We start from the raw sequence: 24,005 nt of genomic DNA on the forward strand, positions 1-24,005 counted from the left end.
GGGAGCCAGAATTCGTTTTTCCCCACAAAAGGGCTTTATTACAGACAGACCTAGACCTTTGCTGTGAATGCCTAAATATGTAGAAAGACTTGCCTCTGGAGCAGAGATGGCAGTTAGAAGGAATGACATGAGGTAAGTGTACAAAATCACAAAGAAATTCACGAGACAAAAATGCCAGCCAAGATGTTCCACTGAAAGATGAAGATGGGAGACCGATGAAACAGATGAAAAAGAAATGGTCAGTCCAGTTTCTTGAACAGTGTTTGCATATTGACGATAGTTGTGCTACCTGAACAGTGTCTGAGCACTAACAAGGGTTTCGCTACCTAAACACTAACAATGGTTGCGATACCTGAACAGTGTCTGCACAATGACAATGGTTGCGATACCTGAACAGTGTCTGCACAATGATGATGGTTTTGGTATCTAAACAGTGGCAGCAGATTGACGATGGTTCCGGTACCTGAACAGTGTCTGCACATTGACGATGGTTCCGGTACCTGAACAGTGTCTGCACATTGACGATGGTTCCGGTACCTGAACAGTGTCTGCACATTGACGATGGTTCCGGTACCTGAACAGTGTCTGCACATTGACGATGGTTTTGGCGTCAGCCATGTAGTCCTCCTCTGCACTCATGGTGCTCTCCTTGTCCACCACCACCATGTTGGCCGCAAAGGACACACCGCAGCGCAGGAGGTCATCCAGGCTATGCGAGACACACACACACACACACACTTCACTTGAATTTGACTTCTTGACTTGAAAAGATCAGGAAAAATTCCAGACCGTAGTTATAAACTGTCAGGAAAACCTCTGGGCCCTGCATATGAGCTAGCTATATTTTGAAAGATTCGCTGTGGAGAGAGAATTGTAACTAATAGTTTCTCAGTGGCTGTCTAGAAAGGTGATTTGGACAAAGGACCTTTTTGAGAAATTGATACTTCGGTTCACTCAGTCCATTTCCTTTAGATGTATTCTTGATAGGGAGACTAATAGCATACAAATGCAGTACATGCACTACATTAGATAATTGATAAGGTTATAAGGTGATGTTGTGCGTCACATACTTATCGATGGAGCCGACCATGTAGAACACCATGGGGAACGAACAGATAGCCTCCAGGAACTGTGTGTCAGGCCTGGTGAGACAACATAACACATCACAACATAGAATAGAATGGAATATACTTAAATTGAATAGATCTTCATTGTCCATATAAACAGATATTGTTATTTTTGTTGTCACAGTACCCAACCCCAACATATCCAAAAGAGACAGTCGCTTTTATAAAATAGAGAAAATATGGTAGGAAGTGCTGATTTGCTTGCGGTTAAAGTACCAAAAAGGGCGCTCATTGGTATCTTGCTGAATTCAAGATAAACTATAGCCATTCAATCTCATTTGACATTCACTTAGCAGCTAGCACATAACGTTTTGAGAAACATATGTTTCTTAGAGCTTGGTGAGCGAGTGGTTGTCCTATGGTTATTTTTTTAATACAACCTTCCCACAACTTTCTGGGATTGGTGCCAGATAGTTGCTTGCCTTTGGAACATTCTCAGCACATTTAAGGAACTTGACAACTTCACTACATTCCTTGGTATTTCATTACTGTGGGGGGTGGAGGGGGTCGGATGGTTGAGGAGCGGCTCTCGGGGGAACAGTTGGGGGATCTTGGATGGTTGGTGTCCTGGCAGTTGGGAGCTGGTGCAGGTCCCCGATTTGGCTTGGTGGGAAATCTGTCAATGTGCCCTTGGGTCACTCTGGATTGGAGTGTCTGCTAGACGACTGAATGTAATGTAAATGTTGAGCGGCTTCACTGCAGTTAGATTGTATGTTTTATAAATGTAAGGGAAAAAAAGACATATGCTTACTGTCGCTAAGAGTTGTTCAAGTTCAGCATAGCTAGCTAGGAAATTGATTCACATTTCTTGCTAGCTAACCAAATGACACTTGCATTTCTAGCAGTAGCCATCAAAAACGATATGAGGGGAAAAAGTCAGTCACTCATCCATTCCTCCAATGACATGCTCATAGTAGCTAGCCAGCTAACGTTAGGCTCTGTGTTTTCAGCTTACAAAATAAATAATGAATGCAGCATTGCTGTATGTTGCACTCAAAATGTTTTGTAGTTTAGTAGCAAGTCTAGGCTACGCCCCTCATCACCACAAACGATTTCAATGATGGCAGTCTCAGACTAAAGTTTGTAGCAAACGACAGAGCACCGGAATAATTTAGTGTGAGTCGTCAGGCCAGACTAAAGTAACACTGACATCATCTTTTAGGGAGCGATAATGAGGTGACCAATAATGGTTGCAATTCAGCTGTGCGCGTATTGACGGTCTAACGAGATATCAGCTGGCGATAATCTAGTGCCATCGATGGTTGCAATATGCCCCTTGTTATTTGATTATATTCCAATACATTCTGTAGGCTACCAGTTAGCCCATCCACTGTCACATAAGGTGTGAAACCCGATAATAGCCTACTGTTTGTGTTTCTGTGGATGAGTTGATTTGCAATGGTGTAAAGTATTTAAGTAAAAATACTTTAAAGTAGTAGTTAAGTTGCATTTATATTTTTGACAACTTTTACTTCACTACATTCCTTAAGAAAATATTGGACTTTTTACTCCATAATTGTTCATGAAACCAAAAGTATAAATTCCCGCACTTATCAACCGAACATTCCTGGTCATCCCTACTGCCTCTGATCTGGCAGACTCACTAAACACATGCTTCGTTTGTAAATAATGTCTAAATGTTGGAATGTGCCCCTGGATTTCTGTAAAAAAAAAATGGAAAAAAAAAGGCGTTGTTACTTTTACTCAAGTATGACAGTTGGGTACTTTTTCCACCACTGCTGATTTGGGCCATCAGTTGATTGGCAGATATAGGCTTACTGTAGAACAATACACTTACCTTCAGTGTGGATGCTCGCCCACGTTTTATAGCTAGGCTATGTATAATTTGTCAATATACAGTAGTTATGGTCTTTGGCGTGGATGGCCCTTACATTGCTAAACTGTTATACACCGGCTACAGTAGTACAGGCCTACTGTAACCACTGGACCACACTGACTCCACCACTAATTTATTCTGCTTATTGCTTGCCTTGAACATATAATAAAACTACATAGGCTACTTGAACTGGCACCCAGTAGACCTGCAGTCTAAGGTACAACGTAGGTAGCTATGGTACTGCATTGTATACAAACACTGCTTCCAGCTGCACCCTGGCGGCGATTCTAAATATTCCTTCAGATATTCAAATCTTGCTGATGCAGGATTATTTTCATCCTGCGACGAAAATCTGTAACGCTTTTACAATGGCGATCTGACCAAGAGGGCAGCACAATAAAAAGGGTAAGAAGATCAAATAAAACGCTGTTCTTACTGATTATCCAGGAGCAGCACAATCGGGTTCAGCTCTTTCTTTAGTCTGTAGGAAGCTCTAAGTGGGACGATGAAGTTGTACAGTCCATTCCCCGCCGTCTCAGCCGACACAATGATCAGCTTGTTCTTAAAGCTATACACTTTGGCATCCTCAAAGTTGTTATGCTGACAACCCTATGGGGAAAATAACATACATGTTTATGTTGTTGTTTTTTATGTATTAATTCAAATACATAAACAAATATGTATTTGAATTAAAATAGTATAGGCTATACTTTGTGGTCCGGTTTCCCGGACACAGATTAAGCCTAGTCTTGGACTAAAAAGCAGATTCCCCATTGTGCATGCATTTTAGTTCAGGTCTAGACTTAATCTGTGTCTGGAAACAAGCATTGTGCATGCATTTTAGTTCAGGTCTAGACTTAATCTGTGTCTGGAAACAAGCATCAATAGTGCCAATGTTTAACATCACTTAATACTACTTATATTGCTTGAACTGATTAAGTAACTTGCATTATTTACCCCTTCCAGTCTGAGGCAACAGTATGGTACTTTCTCCTTCAGTAGATGGCAAAGTGTTGGAGAACTACCGATGTAGGGCAGGTTGGGAGAATAGCCTTTCACATAGCTTCAAATAAACAGACACACAATTCATATTTTATGAGTATGGATCTCCCATTCAAATTCATAGCCAAACAAATGTCATTATTGTCTCACAAATCATCATCTACTGCAGGTGTTCTCCAATTCCAGTCTCGGCGAGAGCTACCTGGTGTGCAAGTTTTCGTTCCAGCACTAACCTACCTGAATCAATCAACTATGCATGGTCTTCAGTCTAGAACATACAGGTGTAGGGTCTTAATTTGATCACTCTTTTGTTGCTGAGAATTTTCTTGCACCACAGGAAATGCAGATGAGCTTTGTGATTTACATAAATTCACTGAAAACCGACACTAACACACATTTATATTAAAATGATTGGATATGTAACTTACTTTTGGCCAGCTAATAGCCTAACCACTGATCAAGTGACATTATGGACTAAACCAGTGGAGGCTGGTGAGGGGAGGATGGCTCATAGTAATGGCTGGCATGGCGTAGATGGAATGGAATTAAACACCTTCCATTCCATAAAGTCCATTCCAGCCATTACTATGAGCCGTTCTCCCCTCACCAGCCTCCACTGGACTAAACGTTCAAATCCTGTTGCTGCAGGATTATTGTGCTGTGACAAAATAGGTCATATTAAGATCCTATATCTGTAGTTAATTGAATCAAGTGCACACTGTAGCACTCCAGGACCAAAGTTGGAGACCCCTAACTGAAATAACCAAAAGGCTTACATACTATTTTTTTACCCCATTTTTTTTTTAAATTGGAGAATAAAAAGTAAGACATATTGCATGGTATCAATGTTTCCCAAAATATATATATATATTTTTTTTTGCGCAAAGTTTGGCTTACATCCTCTTATAGAAATAATATAAAACATACTCCTCAGTTGATAGGTCCTCGTCAGAGGGTAGGTTCTCGTCCTCTGATTGGTCGCTACAGAGGTCACCTGTGTGCAGATAGGAAGTGTCTGGCACCTCTAGCACGGGGCTGATGCTGGGCCTCCTGCTGTTACCCTTAACGTCCTCTGGGGGGAGACAGAGAGTGGGCCCACAGCGGGGCTTGCTGCCTGCGTCCTGGAGGTCTATGGCCACAGTGCCTGAACAAGGATACAAAGTAGCACAACATTTACAACATGCTATTAATTGTTGGCATTTTTTCTGTGTCTGTCTTACAAGTGAATTCATTCATAATATTTCAGAAAAATACCAATTGTAGTTTAATAACGCAGAATAATCCATGTTAATATATACCAATATCCACACTAGCACACTATACTTGTCCAATACATTACTCACTTGTTAGTGTACATCACTTCATACTACGTAGTACATACATACATTTTGATATTGAAATAGAGCTCATATTACTGACCCATGCTGGCGATGACACTGGGTACTGGCAGGCTAGGCCGGCTGACCATCCTCTCCCTCTGGGTCTTAAAGGTAGAATACTCCTCCTTGGTGATGTTGATGTAGAAGCAGGTGTCATTGGGGCTCATTCGGAACTGGGGCCCGGGATTCAGCAGGATGCTCTTACTGTCCTCCCGGCACACCCCGATCAGACACACACCATACCTGAGGACAGAGATAGAGATATAGGGCAAGTGTTAGATTATACAAAGTGGAGATACAGAGGAAAATAACAGAGGGAGAGAAAGCCTATTCAAAGCCTATTTGACTGGGCGCCTGAGTTTTTCCTGACCACATGATGAGACCAGAGTGTTTGCTAAGGCCCTAGGTTTTTCCAGGTATGGTCATGAGGAGTCGCTTGAAGCGTAAGAGGAATTGGAGATGGAGGAATAGAGTGCTGAGGCAGAGGGCTCGTAGAGAGAACGACAGGCTACTATTCTGAACATTGTGGTGAGCTTTCTATTGCCCAGAGCTGCCGACGCATCACCCAAATGGGTGCTTCACAGAGTGGAAGTCCAGTGGCTATATGATTAATTAATCCTCTGAACAGCTTTCAAAGACTTGACATCTATTGGTTGACCTGTCATGATATATTGCTTGTTTGTTTGTTTTGTGCTTATGAAGTGCTTTGGATTTCTGTTATGAAAAGTTCTATAGAAGTTTAATCCATTATTATTATTATTATTGTTATTATTATTGTGGTCAAGGCCCTACTCTTGCCCTTTGATCTACATTTTGTCACCTGTATTAGAATACTCATAAATATGACTGGTTTTAAATATGTAGGATCAGTCCTAATTTCAGCAAAAACAGAAACGTCCTCTCACTGTCAACTGCGTTTATTTTCAGCAAACTTAACATGTGTAAATATTTGTATGAACATAAGATTCAACAACTGAGACATAAACTGAACAAGTTCCACAGACATGTGACTAACAGAAATGGAATAATGTGTCCCTGAACAAAGGGGGGGTGAAAATCAAAAGTAACAGTGTGGCCACCAGCTGCATTAAGTACTGCAGTGCATCTCCTCCTCATGGACTGCACCAGATTTGCCAGTTCTTGCTGTGAGATGTTACCCCACTCTTCCACCAAGGCCCCTGCAAGTTCCTGGACATTTCTGGGGGGAATGGCCCTAGCCCTCACCCTCCGATCCAACAGGTCCCAGACATGCTCAATGGGATTGAGATGCGGGCTCTTCGCTGGCCATGGCAATCACTCACAGAACGAGCAGTATGGCTGCTGGAGGGTCATGTCAGGATGAGCCGCCAGGAAGGGTACCACATGAGGGAGGAGGATATCTTCCCTGTAATGCACAGCGTTGAGATTGCCTGCAATGACAACAAGCTCAGTTTGATGATGCTGTGACACACTGCCCCAGACCATGACGGACCCTCCACCTCCAAATCGATCCCGCTCCAGAGTACAGGCCTCGGTGTATCGCTCATTCCTTCAGCGATAAACACGAATCCGACCATCACCCCTGGTGAGACAAAACCGCGACTCGTCAGAGAAGAGCACTTTTTGCCAGTCCTGTCTGGTCCAGCGACGGTGGGTTTGTGCCCATAAGTGGCGTTGTTGCCGGTGATGTCTGGTGAGGACCTGCCTTACAACAGCCCTACAAGCCCTCAGCCCATCCTCTCTCAGCCTATTGCGGACAGTCTGAGCACTGATGGGAGGGACTGTGCGTTCCTGGTGTAACTCGGGCAGTTGTTGTTGCCATCCTGTACCAGTCCCGCAGGTGTGATGTTCGGATTTACCGATCCTGTGCAGGTGTTGTTACACGTGGTCTGCCACTGCGAGGGCGATCAGCTGTCCATCCTGTTTCCCTGTAGCCCTGTCGTAGGTGTCTCACAGTATGGACATTGCAAATTATTGCCCTGGCCACATCTGCCGTCCTCATGCCTCTTTACAGCATGCCTAAGCCACGTCCACGCAGATGAGCAGGGACCCTGGGCATCTCTATTTTGGTGTTTTTCAGAGTCAGTAGAAAGGCCTCTTTTGTGTCCTAAGTTTTCATAACTGGGACCTTAACTGCCTACCGTCTGGAAGCTGTTAGAGTCTTAACGACCATTCCACAGGTGCATGTTCATTAATTGTTTATGGTTAATTGAACAAGCATGGGAAACAGTGTTTAAACCCTTTGCAATGAAGGTCTGTGAAGTTATTTGGATTTTTATGAATTATCTTTGAAAGACAGGGTCCTGAAAAAGGGACGTTTCTTTTTTGCTGAGTTTATGTACATAAAGTAGTCGGAGGTTTACATGCACTTAGGTTGGAGTCATTAAATCTCGTTTTTCAACCACTCCACATATTTATTGTTAACAAACTATAGTTTTGGCGAGTCGGTTAGGACATTAAGTTAACTGTGCCTTTAAACAGCTTGGAAAATTCCAGAAAATGATGTCATGGCTTTAGAAGCTTCTGATAGGTTAATTGACATAACTACAAATACCTAGGTGTCTGGTTAGACTGTAAACTCTCCTTCCAGACTCACATTAAACATCTCCAATCCAAAATTAAATCTAGAATCGGCTTCCTATTTTGCAACAAAGCATCCTTCACTCATGCTGCCAAACGTACCTTTGTAAAACTGAGCATCCTACCGATCCTCGACTTCGGCGATGTCATTTACAAAATAGTCTCCAACACTCTACTCAACAAATTGGATGCAGTCTATCACAGTGCCATCTGTTTTGTCACCAAATCCCCATATACTACCCACCACTGCGACCTGTTAGCTCTCGTTGGCTGGCCCTCACTTCATACTCGTCACCAAACCCACTGGCTCCAGGTCATCTACAAGTCTTTGCTAGGTAAAGCCCCACCTTATCTCAGCTTACTGGTCACCATAGCAGCACCCACGCATAGCACGCGCTCCAGCAGGTATATCTCACTTGTCACCCCCAAAGCCAATTCCTCCTTTGGCTGCCTTTCCTTCCAGTTCTCTGCTGCCAATGACTGGAAAGAACTGCAAAAATCACTGAAGCTGGAGACACATATCTCCCTCACTAGCATTAAGCACCAGCTGTTAGAGCAGCTCACAGATCACTGCACCTGTACATAGCCCATCTGTAAATAGCCCATCCAACTACCTCATCCCCATACTGTATTTATTTATTTATCTTGCTCCTTTGCACCCCAGTATCTCTACTTGCACATTCATATTCTGCACATCTACCATTCCATTGTTTAATTGCTATCTTGTAATTACTTCGCCACCATGGCCTATTTATTGCCTTACCTCCCTTATCTTACCTCATTTGCACACAATGTATATATACTTTTTTTTCTACTGTATTATTGACTGTATGTTTGTTTATTCCATGTGTAACTCTGTGTTGTTGTATGTGTCGAACTTCTTTGCTTTATCTTGGCCAGGTCGCAGTTGTAAATGGCAACTTGTTCTCAACTGGCCTACCTGGTTAAATAAAGGTGAAATAAAAAAAAATGTAAAAAAAATAAACCTGTGGATGTATTTCAAGGCCTACCTTCAAACTCAGTGTCTCTTTGCTTGACACCATTGGAAAATCAAAAGAAATCAGCCAAGACCTCAGAAAACAAAATGTAGACTTCCACAAGTCTGGTTCATCCTTGGGAGCAATTTCCAAATGCCTGAAGGTACTATGTTCATCTGTACAAACAATAGTACGCAAGTATAAACACCATAGGACCACGCAGCCATCATACCGCTCAGGAAGGAGATGCGTTCTGTCTCCTAGAGATGAACTACATTGGTGCGAAATGTGCAAATCAATCCCAGAACAACAGCAAATGACCTTGTGGAGGAAATGCTGGAGGAAACAGGTACAAAAGTATTTATATCCACAGTAAAATGAGTCCTATATCAACATAACCTGAAAGGCCGATCAGCAAGGAATAAGCCACTGCTCCAAAACCGCCATAAAAAAAGACAGACTACGGTTTACAACTGCACATGGGGACAAAGATCAAACTTTTTGGAGAAATGTCCTCTGGTCTGATGAAACAAAAATAGAACTGTTTGGCCATAATGACCATTGTTATGTTTGGAGGGAAAAGGGTGAGGCTTATAAGCTGAAGAACACCATCCCAACCGTGAAGCACGGGGGTGGCAGCATCATGTTGTGGGGATGCTTTGCTGCAGGAGGGACTGGTGCACTTCACAAAATAGATGGCATCATGAGGTAGGAAAATTATGTGGATATATTGAAGCAACATCTCAAGACATCAGTCAGGAAGTTAAAGCTTGGTTGCAAATGGGTCTTCCAAATGGACAATGACCCCAAGCATACTTCCAAAGTTGTGGCAAAATGGCTTAAGGACAACAAAGTCAAGGTATTGGAGTGGCCATCACAAAGCCCTGACCTCAATCCTATAGAAAATGTGTGGGCAGAACTGAAAACGTGTGTGCGAGCAAAGAGGCCTACAAACCTGACTCAGTTACACCAGCTCTGTCAGGAGGAATGGGACAAAATTCACCCAACTTATTGTGGGAAGCTTCTGGAAGGCTACCCAAATCGGTTGACCCAAGTTAAACAATTTAAAGGTAATGCTACCAAATACTAATTGAGTGTATGTAAACTTCTGACCCACTGGGAATGTGATGAAAGAAATAAAAGCTGAAATAAATCATTCTCTCGACTATTATTCTGACATTTCACATTCTTTAAATAATGTGGTGATCCTAACTGACCTAAGACTGGGAAACTTTACTAGGATTAAATGTCAGGAATTGTGAAAAACTGAGTTTAAATGTATTTGGCTAAGGTGTATGTAAACTAGAGGTCGACCGATTAATCGGAATGGCCGTTTAATTAGGGCTGATTTCAAGTTTTCATAACAATTGGTAATCGGTATTTTTGGCCACCGATTTGGCGATTTGTATTTTTTATTTTTATAATTATTATTATTTTTTAAAATGTTTACACCTTTATTTAACTAGGCAAGTCAGATTAAGAACACATTCTTATTTACCATGACGGCCTAGAAACGGGGGATAACTGCCTTGTTCAGGGGGGATTCGTTTTTGCAACCTTCGGTTACCAGTCCAACGCTCTAACCACCTGCCTTACATTGCACTCCACAAGGATTAACAGGCTGACTACCTGTCACGCGAGGGCAGCAAGAAGCAAAGGTAAGTTGCTAGCTAGCATTAGACTTATAAAAAACTATCAATCTTAACATAATCACTTGTTAACTACACATGGTTGATGATATTACTAGTTTATCTAACGTGTCCTGTGTTGCATATAATCGATGCGGTGCCTGTTAATTTTCATTGAATCACAGCCTACTTCGACAAACGGGTGTTGATTTAACAAGCGCATTTGCGAAAAAAGTACTGTCGTTGCACCAATGTACCTAACCATAAACATCAATGCCTAACAGGAATATTTAGCCTTAGCCACCCGTTAGATTAAATACGGAACGGTTCCGTATGTCATTGAAAGAAAAAAACGTTTGTTTTCGAGATGATAGTTTCCGGATTCGACCATATTAATGACCTAAGTCTCGTATTTCTGTGTGTTTATTATATTATAATTAAGTCTATGATTTGATAGAGCAGTCTGACTGAGCGGTGGTAGGCAGCAGCAGGCTCGTAAGCATTCATTCAAACAGCCCTTCGCTGTGCTTCAAGCATTGCGCTGTTTATGACTTCAGCCTGGGTGGGTATAATTTCTGGAACGTTCCAACAGGAATCTATTCCAAAAACTTCGTAAATAACAAGGTTTCCAAAAAACAACGCATACAAAGTTGTATAGCGGCAGAATAAGATACCGGGTAGGGAGTGGTCTATTTCATTGCGTTTTTCACTCATCACATTTATTCCGAAAAATGTCTGTCCTCACTCTGGTTGCCTATGGACAAACATTAAGAATAAGCTACGTGGTGAGTTGATGCCTATTCGGCAGCTAGTTAGCTAGGTTTGTATGCGTTGCTACTTTGTATGCGATGTTGGTAGGCAACCTTTAACTTTACGTTTTTTGGAACAGATTCCTGTTGGAACGTTCCACAAATTATACCCACCCCTTCAAGCCTATCAACTCCCAAGATTAGGCTGGTGTAACCAATGTGAAATGGCTAGCTAGTTAGCCGGGTGCACGCTAATAGCGTTTCAAACGTCACTCGCTCTGAGACTTGGAGTAGTTGTTTCCCTTCCTCTGCATGGGTAACGCTGCTTCGAGGGTGGCTGTTGTCGATGTGTTCCTGGTTTGAGCCCATGTAGGAGCGAGGAGAGGGACGGAAGCTATACTGTTACACTGGCAATACTAAAGTGCTTATAAGAACATCCAATAGTCAAAGGTATATGAAATACAAATCGTATAGAGAGAAATAGTCCTATAATTCCTATAATAACTACAACCTAAAACTTCTTACCTGGGAATATTGAAGACTCATGTTAAAAGGAACCACCAGCTTTCATATGTTCCCATGTTCTGAGCAAGGCACTTAAACATTAGCTTTCTTACATGGCACATATTGCACTTTTACTTTCTTCTCCAACACTTTGTTTTGCATTATTTAAACCAAATTGAACATGTTTCATTATTTATTTGAGGCTAAATTGATTTTATTGATGTATTATATTAAGTTTAAATAACTGTTCATTCAGTATTGTTGTAATTGTCATTATTACAAAAAGCTAAAAAAAATTAATCGGCCGATTAATCGGCACCGGCCTTTTTTTGGCCCTCCAATAATCGGCATCGGCGTTGAAAAATCATAATCGGTCGACCTCTAATGCAAACGTCCGACTTCAACTGTATCTACCTTAATTACCACGTACCCCTGCACATCGATTCGGTACTGGTACCCCGTCTATATAGCCAAGTTATCGTTACTCATTATGTATTTATTATTACTTTTATTATTAGATGTTATTACTTTTCTATTATTTCTCTATTTTCTTTCTCTCTGCATTGTTGGGAAGGGCCCATAAGTAAGCATTTCACTGTTAGTCTACAGCTGTTGATTAAGAAGCATGTGATGAATAAAATAACATTTGTTGGTGAAAAGTGTTTCTTGAGCATTTAAGCCCACATATCCGTCCTCATCCATGGATACAAATTAAATAGCACAGTAAATCTAACCATTAGAACCAGGATCACAAGAAAATATGGTCATTTGTCAATAGGGCTGTTTAATGGCAAGTCTGTGACCCTTGACCCTAGGAACCCCCCCCCCCCCCCCCCAAACGTATTGGTGTTTTCTACTTACTTCTTATGCGATTTGAAGGAGGTGTAGGTGAAGCTTTTCCCCATGTATTCCGAGAAGATGATGCTGTCTCTCATGGCGATGTTGTAAACCTCGTTCCCGGAACACTTGCCATAGGTCCTGTGCCAATGCTCTGGAGACTGCTGCCCCTCCCTGAAGCACATAGAGTAATGAAGAGGGTATTCATATGAAGTGTAACCGTTTAGTTGGGTTTAGTTTAGGCTTTCGCTGCAGACAATTGAACAGGTATCACATGAGGGTCTGTAGCGTTTTTTCCTTTCGTAGACTTGGTGGGTAGAGTAAAGACTTGGGTAGAGACTTGGTGGGTTGCCTACTGTACTTTGCAGATCTTATGGAGTGTACACCATTGAAGTGTTGACTAGATATGAGTGTGGATGTGTACTTACAGGCCCTGTGAAGTGTGGACCAGTAGGGTTATGAGGGTGGAGGTCGCTGGACAGATGCAGTTCAGGGCCAACATGGCGTACTTGAATTCCTCCTCACACACAACATGATCTAAGGCAAAGGAGAATAATAAAATTTGACTACGTTTTAAAAAGAGTATTACTGGGATGGGACTGAATGAGACTAACCTGAATACATAGAGAAAATATAAATACAAAACTATAGAAGGAAGGGTTAACCCATTATTGGGGCCACAATTCAGGATATTCCCAAAAAATCTATGCCAAGGTCCCATATCATCTAAACAAACGTTTCTTAACAATACATTCATCCGTCTTTACCTGCAAATTTCACATGGAATTTATTCTCTGGCTTTAGAATCTGGACATAAATGGGGCACTTTGGAGCGAAATCCTTCACAGCCCAAGCTCGCAGAATTGTCTGATGGTCCTTAGAGGCAAACAAGACAACAAAAACACATCAGAGGTACATTTGTTAGAGCTGTTTAAAGTTACATTGCTTTATGCACTGCAGTGTGGTTATAACATTGGCGCCTAAAAACAATGTGTGAGCGAGCATTCTGGGGTCTCGGGACCTGGCTCTGGAACGAGCTCACACTCCACCTCCGCATGCCTCAGACCACCACTGCCTTTAAGTCTGAGCTCAAGAAATACTTCTTCAAACTGGCTTTCGCTAATTGTGATACATTTTGTGGTCTCTTTTGTTGGTCTTATACGTTAGTTTTAAGTTCTATTGTTTTGTCCTTGTCGCCTCATTATTTTGTGTATCTTGTATAGTACTGTGCTACTAGCTATCTTTCAATTTCTCGCCTAATGTTTTTAGCCCTTTTATTAAATCTTTTTTCTTTTAATGGTTGATTTTAATGTAAAGAGCTTTGGAATTTACTTCAATAAATGAAAAGCGCTCTACAAATGCAATGTATTATTGTTATTAGAGGTATGTTTATGTCAGATGTCATACAAAGCTTGTGCAATACAAAAGTCCCTCTGTCTACCTTGTATAAGTGATACTCTTGCCGCTGTGTATCATAGTATTGTCAACTTAATTTGCAATAAACACTTATTTTAACTCCACCATGCTATAACCAGTCAGATCAGGCAGAGCTTGAACACTACTAAACTGAATAAACTGCTGTATCAGAAATTAGAGGCATTGTTTCATGAATTCTTCAATGCGAATCTACTCATAATGACATGTTCAGAACAGTTTCATAGCGCAGTTTTGCTGCGCTAATCCCTGAGCCCAGGGATTTTTGAAAGACGGTACTCAAATGAACTTTTTCCCCACAAATATTTGTCTTAACATTAAAGTTTCAGCTATCACACAATGAACAACCAAATTTGTTTTGTTATTTTTTATCATAACATGCAACTAACTGGATTTATGTCATTTCCATCAGACACCATAAAAGGCATTTCATTTTTACAGTTATTATCCAACAAGTGTTTAAACGACTTAATTGTTTCATTCGAACTTTAGATTACTGAAATATGTAATACAAATCTCCAAACTTCTTTTTGCTTTGTTTTATAGTACTATTAAATGGTCAAGGGCTAATTTAGCATTTTGGGATGTGTTTCTCGATTTATACTGAACAAAAATATAAATGTGTTGGTTTCATGTTTCATGAGCTGAAAATAAAAGCGCTGAATAAAAGATCACAGACATTTTCCATACGCACAAAAAGCTTATTTCTCTCAAATGTTGTGCACAAATATGTTTACATACCTGTTAGTGAGCATTTCTCCTTTGCCAAGATAATCCATCAACCTGACAGGTGCGGCATATCAACAAGCTGATTAAACAGCATGGTCTTTACACAGGTGCACCTTGTGTTGGGGACAATAAAAGGCTACTCTAGAATGTGCAGTTTTGTCAAAGAACACAATGCCACAGATTTCTCAAGTTTTGAGTGAGCGTGCAATTGCCATGCAGACTGCAGGAATGTCTACCAGAGCTGTTACCAGATAATTTAATGTTAATTTCTCTACCGTAAGCCACCTCCAACATAATTTTATAGAATTTGGAAGGAAGTTCAGCCGGCCTCACAACCGCAAACCACGATTAACCACACAAGCCCAGGACCTCCACATCCGGCTACTTCACATGCGGGATCATCTGAGACCAGCCACCCGGACAGCTGATGAAACTGTGGGTTTGCTCAACCGAAGAATTTCTGCACAAACTGTCAGAAACTGTCTCAGGGAAGCTCATCTGCATGTTCATTGTCTTCACCGGCGTCGTAACCAAATTCAGTGGTGAAATGCTCACTTTCGATGGCCACTGGCATGCTGGAGAAGTGTGCTCTTCACAGATGAATCCCGGTTTCAACTGTACGGTGCAGATGGCAGACAGCGTGTGGGAGAGTGGTTTGCTGATGTCAACATTGTGAACAGAGTACCCCATGTTGACGGTGGGGTTATGGTATGGGCAGGCATAAGCTACGGACAATGAACACAATTGCATTTTATCTATGGAAATTTGAATGCAGAGACATACCGTGACAAGATCCTGAGGCCCATTGTCATGCCATTCATTCGCTGCCATCACCTCATGTTTCAGCATGTTTCAACTTGTAGACTTGTTTACGTGCTGCTGCGCGGTTTGTTGCTAACCTTACTTTGCTACCTGCCAACTTTACGGTTTTTATTTTTTAATTACCGTTTTATATTTTTATTTATTCCCTCGCTCGACTTCTTTCATTCAACTTTTTCACCACGAATGCTTTATCTGGACGTGGTTCGTCAGGACGTCCACCAGCCAAAGCTAAGTAGTAACAATAACATTATGCCTTCTAATTGCAGTTGCTGTACTCCTAATTTACAGGGGAACGATTGCCTTATGGCGAGGATAGCTGTGCTGCAAGCCCAGATTCAGACGCAATCGTTAGGCAAGGGTAATTTAAGTGGAGGAAAGGATGAAACAGCGTCTGTGCCACCAATAAGTACAGATAGTAGTATAAATCCCCTCGCATAGTCCCCGCAGCCAGACAATTTTCTTATGGCTTCTGGTAGGAATGCTCAACCGGTGTTGCTCATTCAGCCGACAGAAACTTTCAACCGGTTCTCCCCATTTAAGCAACGGGTCGAAGTCAGAGGCCGAGCCTTCTCTGGTCTCTCCTCCTCCCGTTACGGGGTCTGAGACGCCGTATTGAAAACCCTAGTCACTAGCGACTACATTACACGCAGTACTAGACTTAAAACGAATCATCCAGCGATCATACACTGTTTACCAGGGGGCAGGGCTACCAACGTTTAAGGCTAATCTGAAGATGGTGCTGGCTAAGGCTAAAACTGGTGAGTGTAGAGAGTATAAGGATATTGTTATCCATGTCGGCACCAACGATGTTAGGATGAAACAGTCAGAAGTCACCAAGCTCAACATAGCTTCAGCGTGTAAATCAGCTAGAAAGATGTGTCTGCATTGAGTAATTGTCTCTGGCCCCCTCCCAGTTAGGGTGAGTGATGAGCAGAGTCGCACAACTCAATCGCTGGTTGAAAACTGTTTTCTGCCCCTCCCAAAAGATAAAATGTATAGATAATTGGCCCTCTTTCTGGGACTCACCCACAAACAGGACCAAGCCTGGCCTGCTGAGGAGTGACAGACTCCATCCTAGCTGGAGGCGTGCTCTCATCTTATCTACGAACATAGACAGGGCTCTAAGTCCCCTAGCTCCTTAATGAGATAGGGTGCAGGCCAGGCAGCAGGCTGTTAGCCAGCCTGTCAGCTTAGTGGAGTCTGCCACTAGCACAGTCAGTGTAGTCAGCTCAGCTATCCCCATTGAGACCGTGTCTGTGCCTCGACCTAGGTTGGGCAAAAGTAAACATGGTGGTGTTCACCTTAGCAATCTCACTGGAATAAAGACCTCCTCCATTCCTGTCATTATTGAAAGAGATTGTGATATCTCACATCTCAAAATAGGGATACTTAATGTTAGATCCCTCACTTCCAAGGCAGTTATAGTCAATGAACTAATCACTGATCATAATCTTGATGTGATTGGCCTGACTGAAACATGGCTTAAGCCTGATGAATTTACTGTGTTAAATGAGGCCTCACCTCCTGGTTACACTAGTCTTCCCTGTGGCTCAGTTGGTAGAGCATGGTGTTTGCAATGCCAGGGTTGTGGGTTCAATTCACACGGGGGGCCAGTACAAAAAAAAAATGCATGAAATGTATGCATTCACTACTGTAAGTCGCTCTGGATAAGAGCGTCTGCTAAATGACTAAAATGTCAACAAACAAAAAAACTAGTGACCATATCCCCCGCAAAGCTGGAGGTGTTGCTAACATTTACGATAGCAAATTTCAATTTACAAAAAAAACAGCTGTGTTTTGAACTTCTAGTCATGAAATCTATGCAGCCTACTCAATCACTTTTTATAGCTACTGTTTACAGGCCTCCTCGGCCATAAACAGCATTCCTCACTGAGTTCCCTGAATTCCTATCGGACATTGTAGTCATGGCAGATAATTTTCATTTTTTTAAAACTTTAATATTCACATGGAAAAGTCCTCAGACCCACTCCAAAAGGCTTTCGGAGCCATCATCGACTCAGTGGGTTTTGTCCAACATGTCTCCGGACCTACTCATTGCCACAGTCATACTCTGGACCTAATTTTGTCCCGTGGAATAAATGTTGTGGAACTTAATGTTTTTCTTCATAATCCTGGACAATCGGACCACCATTTTATTACGTTTGCAATCCAACAAATAATCTGCTCAGACCCTAACCAAGGAGCATCAAAAGCCGTGCTATAAATTCTCGGACAACCCTAAGATTCCTAGATGCCCTTCCAGACTCCCTCCACCTACCCAAGGACGTCAGAGTACAAAAATCAGTTAACCACCTAACTGAGGAACTCAATTTAACCTTGCGTAATACCCTAGATGCAGTCTTAACCCTAAAAACAAAAAACATTTGTCATAAGAATCTAGCTCCCTGGTATACATAAAATACCCGAGCTCTGAAGCAAGCTTCCAGAAAATTGGAACGGAAATGGCGCCACACCAAACTGGAAGTCTTCCGACTAGCTTGGAAAGACAGTACCGTGCAGTATCGAAGAGCCCTCACTGCTGCTCGATCATCCTATTTTTCCAACTTAATTGAGGAAAATAAGAACAATCCAACATTTCTTTTTGATACTGTCGCAAAGCTAACTAAAAAGCAGCATTCCCCAAGAGAGGATGTCTTTCACTTCAGCAGTGATAAATTCCTGAATATCTTGGACAAAAAGATCATGATCATTAGAAAGCAAATTATGGACTCCTCTTTAAATCTGTGTATTCCTCCAAAGCTCAGTTGTCCTGAGTCTGCACAACACTGCCAGGACCTAGGATCAAGGGAGACACTCTTGACACAATGATGAAAATAATCATGGCCTCTAAACCTTCAAGCTGCATACTGGACCCTATTCCAACTAAACTACTGAAAGAGCTGCTTCCTGTGCTTGGCCCTCCTATGTTGCACATAATAAACGGCTCTCTATCCACTGGATGTGTACCAAACTCACTAAAAGTGGCAGTAATAAAGCCTCTCTTGAAAAAGCCAAACCTTGACCAAGAAAATATAAAAAACTATCGGCCTATATCGAATCTCCCATTCCTCTCAAAACATTTTGAAAAAGCTGATGCGCAGCAACTCACTGCCTTCCTGAAGACAAACAATGTATACGAAACAATTCAGTCTGGTTTTAGACCCCATCATAGCACTGAGACTGCACTTGTGAAGGTGGTAAATTACCTTTAATTGCATCAGACCGAGGCTCTGCGTCTGTCCTCATGCTCCTAGACCTTAATGCTGGTTTTGATACCATCGATCACCACATTCTTTTGGTGAGATTGGAAACCCAAATTGGTCTACACGGACAGGTTCTGGACTGGTTTAGAGCTTATCTGACAAAAAGATATCAGTTTGTCTCTGTAGATGGTTTGTACTCTGACAAATCAACTGTACATTTTGGTGTTCCTCAAGGCTCTGTTTTAGGACCACTATTGTTTTCACTATATATCCTACCTATTGGTGATGTCATTCGGAAACATAATGTTAACTTTCACTGCTATGCGGACGACACACCACTGTACATGGTGAAGCCCAAAATTCTTCTCCCTGGAAGCCTGTGTTTCAGATGTAAGGAAGTGGATGGCGGCAAATGTTCTACTTTTAAACTCGGACAAACAGAGATGCTAGTTCTAGGTCCCAAGAAACAAAGAGATCTTCTGTTGAATCTGACAATTCATCTTGATGGTTGTACAGTTGTCTCAAATAAAACTGTGAAGGAGCTCGGCGTTACTCTGGACCCTGATCACTCTTTTGACGAACATATCAAGACTGTTTCAAGGACAGATTTTTTTTCCATCTATGTAACATTGCAAAAATCAGAAACTTTCTGTCCAAAAATGATGCAGAAAAATGTATCTATGCTTTTGTCACTTCTAGGTTAGACTACTGCAATGCTCTACTTTCCGGCTACCTGGATAAAGCACTAAATAAAATACAGTTAGTGCTAAATATGGCTGCTAGAATCTTGACTAGAACCAAAACATTTGATCATTTTTCTCCAGTGCCAGCCTCTCTACACTGGCTTTCTGTTAAGGCTAGGGCTGATTTCAAGGTTTTAAGCTAACCTACAAAGCATTACATGGGCTTGCTCCTACCTATCTTTATGATTTGGTCCTGCTTTACATATCTACATGTACGCTTTGGTCACAAGATGTAGGCCTCCTTACTGTCCCTAGAATTTCTAAGCAAATAGCTGGAGGCAGGGCTTTCTCCTATAGAGCTCAATTTTTATGGAATGGTCTGTCTATCCATGTGAGAGACAGAGACTCGGTCACAACCTTTAAGTCTTTATTGAAGACTAATGTCTTCAGTAGGTGCCTATGTAAAGTGTAGTCTGGCCCAGGAGTGTGAAGGTGAATGGAAAGGCACTGGAGCAACGAACCACCCTTGCTGTCTCTGCTTGGCCGGTTCCCCTCTCTCCACTGGGATTCTCTCCACTCTCCACTGGGATTCTCTCCACTCTCCACTGGGATTCTCTGCCTATTACAGGGGCTGAGTCACTGGCTTACTGGTGCTCTTCCATGCCGTCCCTAGGAGGGGTGCGTCACTTGAGTGGGTTGAGTCACTAACGTGATCTTCCTGTCCGTGTTGACGCCCCCCTTGGGTTCGTGCCATGGGGGAGATCTTCGTGGGCTATACTCGGCCTTGTCTCAGGATAGTAAGTTGGTGGTTGTAGATATCCCTCTAGTGGTGTGGGGCTGTGCTTTGGCAAAGTGGGTGGGGTTATATCCTGTCTGTTTGGCCCTGTCCAGGGGTATCGTCGGATGGGGCCACAGTGTCTGTGCACCCCTCCTGTCTCTGGTATTTATGCTGTAATAGCGTATGTGTCGGGGGACTAGGGTCAGTCTGTTATATTTGGAGTATTTCTCCTGTCTTATCCAGTGTCCTGTGTGAATTTAAGTATCTCTCTAATTCTCTCTCTCTTTCTCTCTCTTTCTTTCTCTCTCTCAGAGGACCTGAGCCCTAGGACCATACCTCAGGACTACCTGGCCTGATGACTCCTTGCTGTCCCCAGTCCACCTGGTCGTGCTGGTGCTCCAGTTTCAACTGTTCTGCCTGCGGCTATGGAACCCTGATCTGTTTACCGGACCTGCTACCTTGACTCAGATCTGCTGTTTTCAACTCTCTAGAGACAGCAGGAGCGGTAGAGATACTCTGAATGATCAGCTATGAAAAGCCAACTGACATTTACTCCTGAGGTGCTGACCTGTTGCACTCTCTACAACCACTGTGATTATTATTAATTGACACTGCTGGTCATCTATGAACATTTGAACATCTTGGCTATGTTCTGTTATAAACTCCACCCGGCACAGCCAGAAGAGGACTAGCCACCCCTCATAGCCTGGTTCCTCTCTAGGTTTCTTCCTAGGTTCCGTTCTTTCTTGGGGGTTTTTCCTAGCCACCATGCTTCTACACCTGCATTGCTTGCTGTTTGGGGTTTTAGGCTGGGTTTCTGTACAGCACTTTGTGACATCAGCTGATGTAAGGAGGGCTTTATAAATACATTTGATTGATTGATAATGCACAGCCCTATGTCTGAAGGATATGTACACAATGCCTTGAACCTGAAAATGTTCCAGTTCTTCCATGGCCTGCATACTCACCAGACATGTCACCCATTCAGCATGTTTAGGATGCTCTGGATTGATGTGTATGACAGCGTGTTCCAGTTCCCACCAATATCCAGTAACTTCACACAGCCATTGAAGAGGAGTGGAACAACATTCCACAGGCCACAATTCATAGCCTGATCAACTCTATGCGAAGGAGATGGGCCGCGATGCATGAGGAAAATGGTTGTCACACCAGATACTGACTGGTTTTCTGATCCACACCCATACCTTTTTTTTAAGGTATCTGTGACCAACAGATGCATATGTGTATTCCCAGTCATTTGAAATCCAAAGATTAAGGCCTAATGAATTTATTTCAATTGACTGATTTCCTTATATGAACTGCAACTCAGTAAAATCATTGACATTTTTGCATGTTGAGTTTTTATTTTTGTTCAGTGTAGAACATAAAACCTTATCTATTAGGTCTAGCACAGCAAATACTTTAATTGTTTAAGCATATGTTGCAGAACAGTGATCAAAATATTATTTCAGAATATTGACGGGCCTCCCGAGTGGAGCAGCAGTCTAATGGCATCACTACAGACCCGGGTTTGATCCCGGGCTGTATCACAACCGGCCATGATCGAGAGTCCCATAGGGCGGCGCACAATTGGCCCAGTGTCATCGGGGTGGTATAGCTGACATTGCCTATTCCGGATTAATTTATGATTTTAGACAAATTTGACATAGTTCATCAAGTCTATAGACACATCTTTTATGAATCACAGTTTTGAGATAAATATTATTTAAAGTCACAGAGGGCTATTGCAATAAAAAAAATATATATATATTATAACTATGCTAACTAGTAGTTACCTTTAACATATGGTTTGCTAGTGCCCATTCAGGTCTGTATTGACCTAATGACCACATGTTGTTTATTCACATTATGCTAATGCTCCCAAGTGGCGCAGGGGTCTAAGGCACTACATCTCAGCGCTAGAGGAGTCACTACAGACCCTGGTTTGATCCTGGGCTGTATCACAACCGGCCGTGATCGGGAGTCCCATAGGGCGGCGCACAATTGACCCAGCGTCTTCCGGGTTAGTGGAGGGTTTGGCTGGGGTAGGCCGTCATTGTAAATTAAGAATTTGTTCTTAACTGACTTGCCTAGTTAAATAAATAAATAAAAATGCAAATGCTACATAAGCCACTAATGTTCATTTATGCTTAGTATGCTTAGGACACCTCCTGAATGTCACAGTATAATTTGCACTATGACTTAGTCTTTAGTTTCAGTAGTACAATACAACTCCACTCTAGCCTGGTCTTATAAGCCACTTCATGTATTTCTTTCAGTTTATATGCCCTACACTCACTAGAAGTACAGTTCTGACTGAACTCTGCCAGAGAGAACAACAGACAAATGGTCTACTGGTGTGGGCAAATAGAGGAAACTATCTGTACTTTAATAATCAGACTAGCTGAAACTAAAATGATCTAATAATATTACTGTAGACTGGCTAAAATGCCTTGGGTATCAGCAAGTTTTGTTTACGAATATTCAGCAATGAACAAAATATGAATTTAACCTCAATCTAACACAAAAAGTCTGTGTCACACCCTGATCTGTTTCATCTGCCTTTGTGCTTGTCTCCACCCCTCTCCAGGTGTCGCCCATCTTCCTCATTATCCCCTGTGTATTTATACCTGTGTTCTCTGTCTGTTGCCAGTTCATCTTGTCAGGGCCTACCAGTGTGTTTTCCCATCTCCCTGCTTGCTCAAGTTCTGTTCCCTAGTTTCCCCAGTTCTGACCATTCTGCCTGCCCTGACCCCGAGCCTACCTGCCATTCTGTACCTGCCTGACTCTGACCTGTTTATGAACCTCTGCCTGTCCTGACCCCGAGCCTGCCTGCTGTTCTGTACCTTATTGACTCTGCCCTGGATTACGGACCTCTACCTGCCTTTGACTTGTCTTTTGCCTGCCCCCTGTTTTGGGTCAATAAACATCTGTGACTCTAGCTGTCTGCATCTGGATCTTATCCTGAGTTCTGATAGTTTGGACAAATGCCTGGTGGGCTGGTCACTCCTTAGGCCAGTGGGCTGGTCTCTTGGTCCCAGTCTGCCACTGATTTAACACTTGTTCTAGTGGTAATATTAGCAAGTGTACGTACTGCGGCAGTGCGGTCGACCTCACAGCGACTGCTTAGGATGAAACAAGCCTCGGCATTGTCCAGTCTGGAAAAGAAGGACAGCCATTCAATACTAAGAGGTAACATCTCAATACTCTACAGTGGCTTCCTCTCATCTCCAACTGTATACCTACCCACACTCTATCTTAAACATAGGAGAGGTGAAAGGAAAGCAATATGGTGGATGCCTATTGCCTATTCACTATTGGTTTTTACCAGTCCAGCTCTTCACATCAGTGCAGTTGAAGGAAAGGAGACCAAAGATCCAAAGAGAGGAAACAATTTTAGCGAAATGAGACACAGCCCTTAGTGTTGGTGACTCACTTGGCCCGTATGAGGTCCTGGTCTTTGAGGGCTGAACCCTGGAGGTAGATGACACGCTGGGACCACAGGGGGATCTGGAGGACCCGACGAACCTGGGGGTCCATCTCTGTCGGACACAGGATGATGACGTAGTGGTCCTGAATGGGGAGGAACACAGAGGAACAGCCTGGGTCGTGTTCATTAGACACCAAATAGACAAAAATGGACTTAAACAGGGAGGGACTACCTGGACTTGTCCAATAAGTAATGCACATTTCTGTTGCCAAGTGTTTTAAAACCTTTCCTGTTATGTGCCTGAATGAACAAGACCCAAGCATACAC

At 42.5% G+C, this 24,005-nt stretch overlaps 1 protein-coding gene across 1 annotated transcript in view; it reads right to left on the minus strand.

Moving 5' to 3' along the window:
* Positions 1–24,005, minus strand: part of LOC106568737 (potassium channel subfamily T member 2) — a 74,230-nt gene that overhangs the window by 36,725 nt on the left and 13,500 nt on the right. Inside the window, exons 8-18 of the mRNA XM_014139336.3 lie at positions 23,685–23,821; positions 23,343–23,406; positions 13,367–13,475; positions 13,028–13,136; positions 12,624–12,773; positions 5,386–5,588; positions 4,894–5,110; positions 3,922–4,027; positions 3,401–3,573; positions 1,071–1,142; positions 575–709 (exon numbers count right to left, since the gene is read on the minus strand). Coding sequence (XP_013994811.2) covers positions 575–709; positions 1,071–1,142; positions 3,401–3,573; positions 3,922–4,027; positions 4,894–5,110; positions 5,386–5,588; positions 12,624–12,773; positions 13,028–13,136; positions 13,367–13,475; positions 23,343–23,406; positions 23,685–23,821 — 1,475 coding nt within the window. The remainder of the gene's footprint in view (positions 1–574; positions 710–1,070; positions 1,143–3,400; positions 3,574–3,921; positions 4,028–4,893; positions 5,111–5,385; positions 5,589–12,623; positions 12,774–13,027; positions 13,137–13,366; positions 13,476–23,342; positions 23,407–23,684; positions 23,822–24,005) is intronic.

This window comes from Salmo salar, chromosome 14 (assembly GCF_965601325.2).
Source record: "Salmo salar chromosome 14, fSalSal1, whole genome shotgun sequence".
NCBI classification, from domain to species: Eukaryota; Metazoa; Chordata; class Actinopteri; order Salmoniformes; family Salmonidae; genus Salmo; species Salmo salar.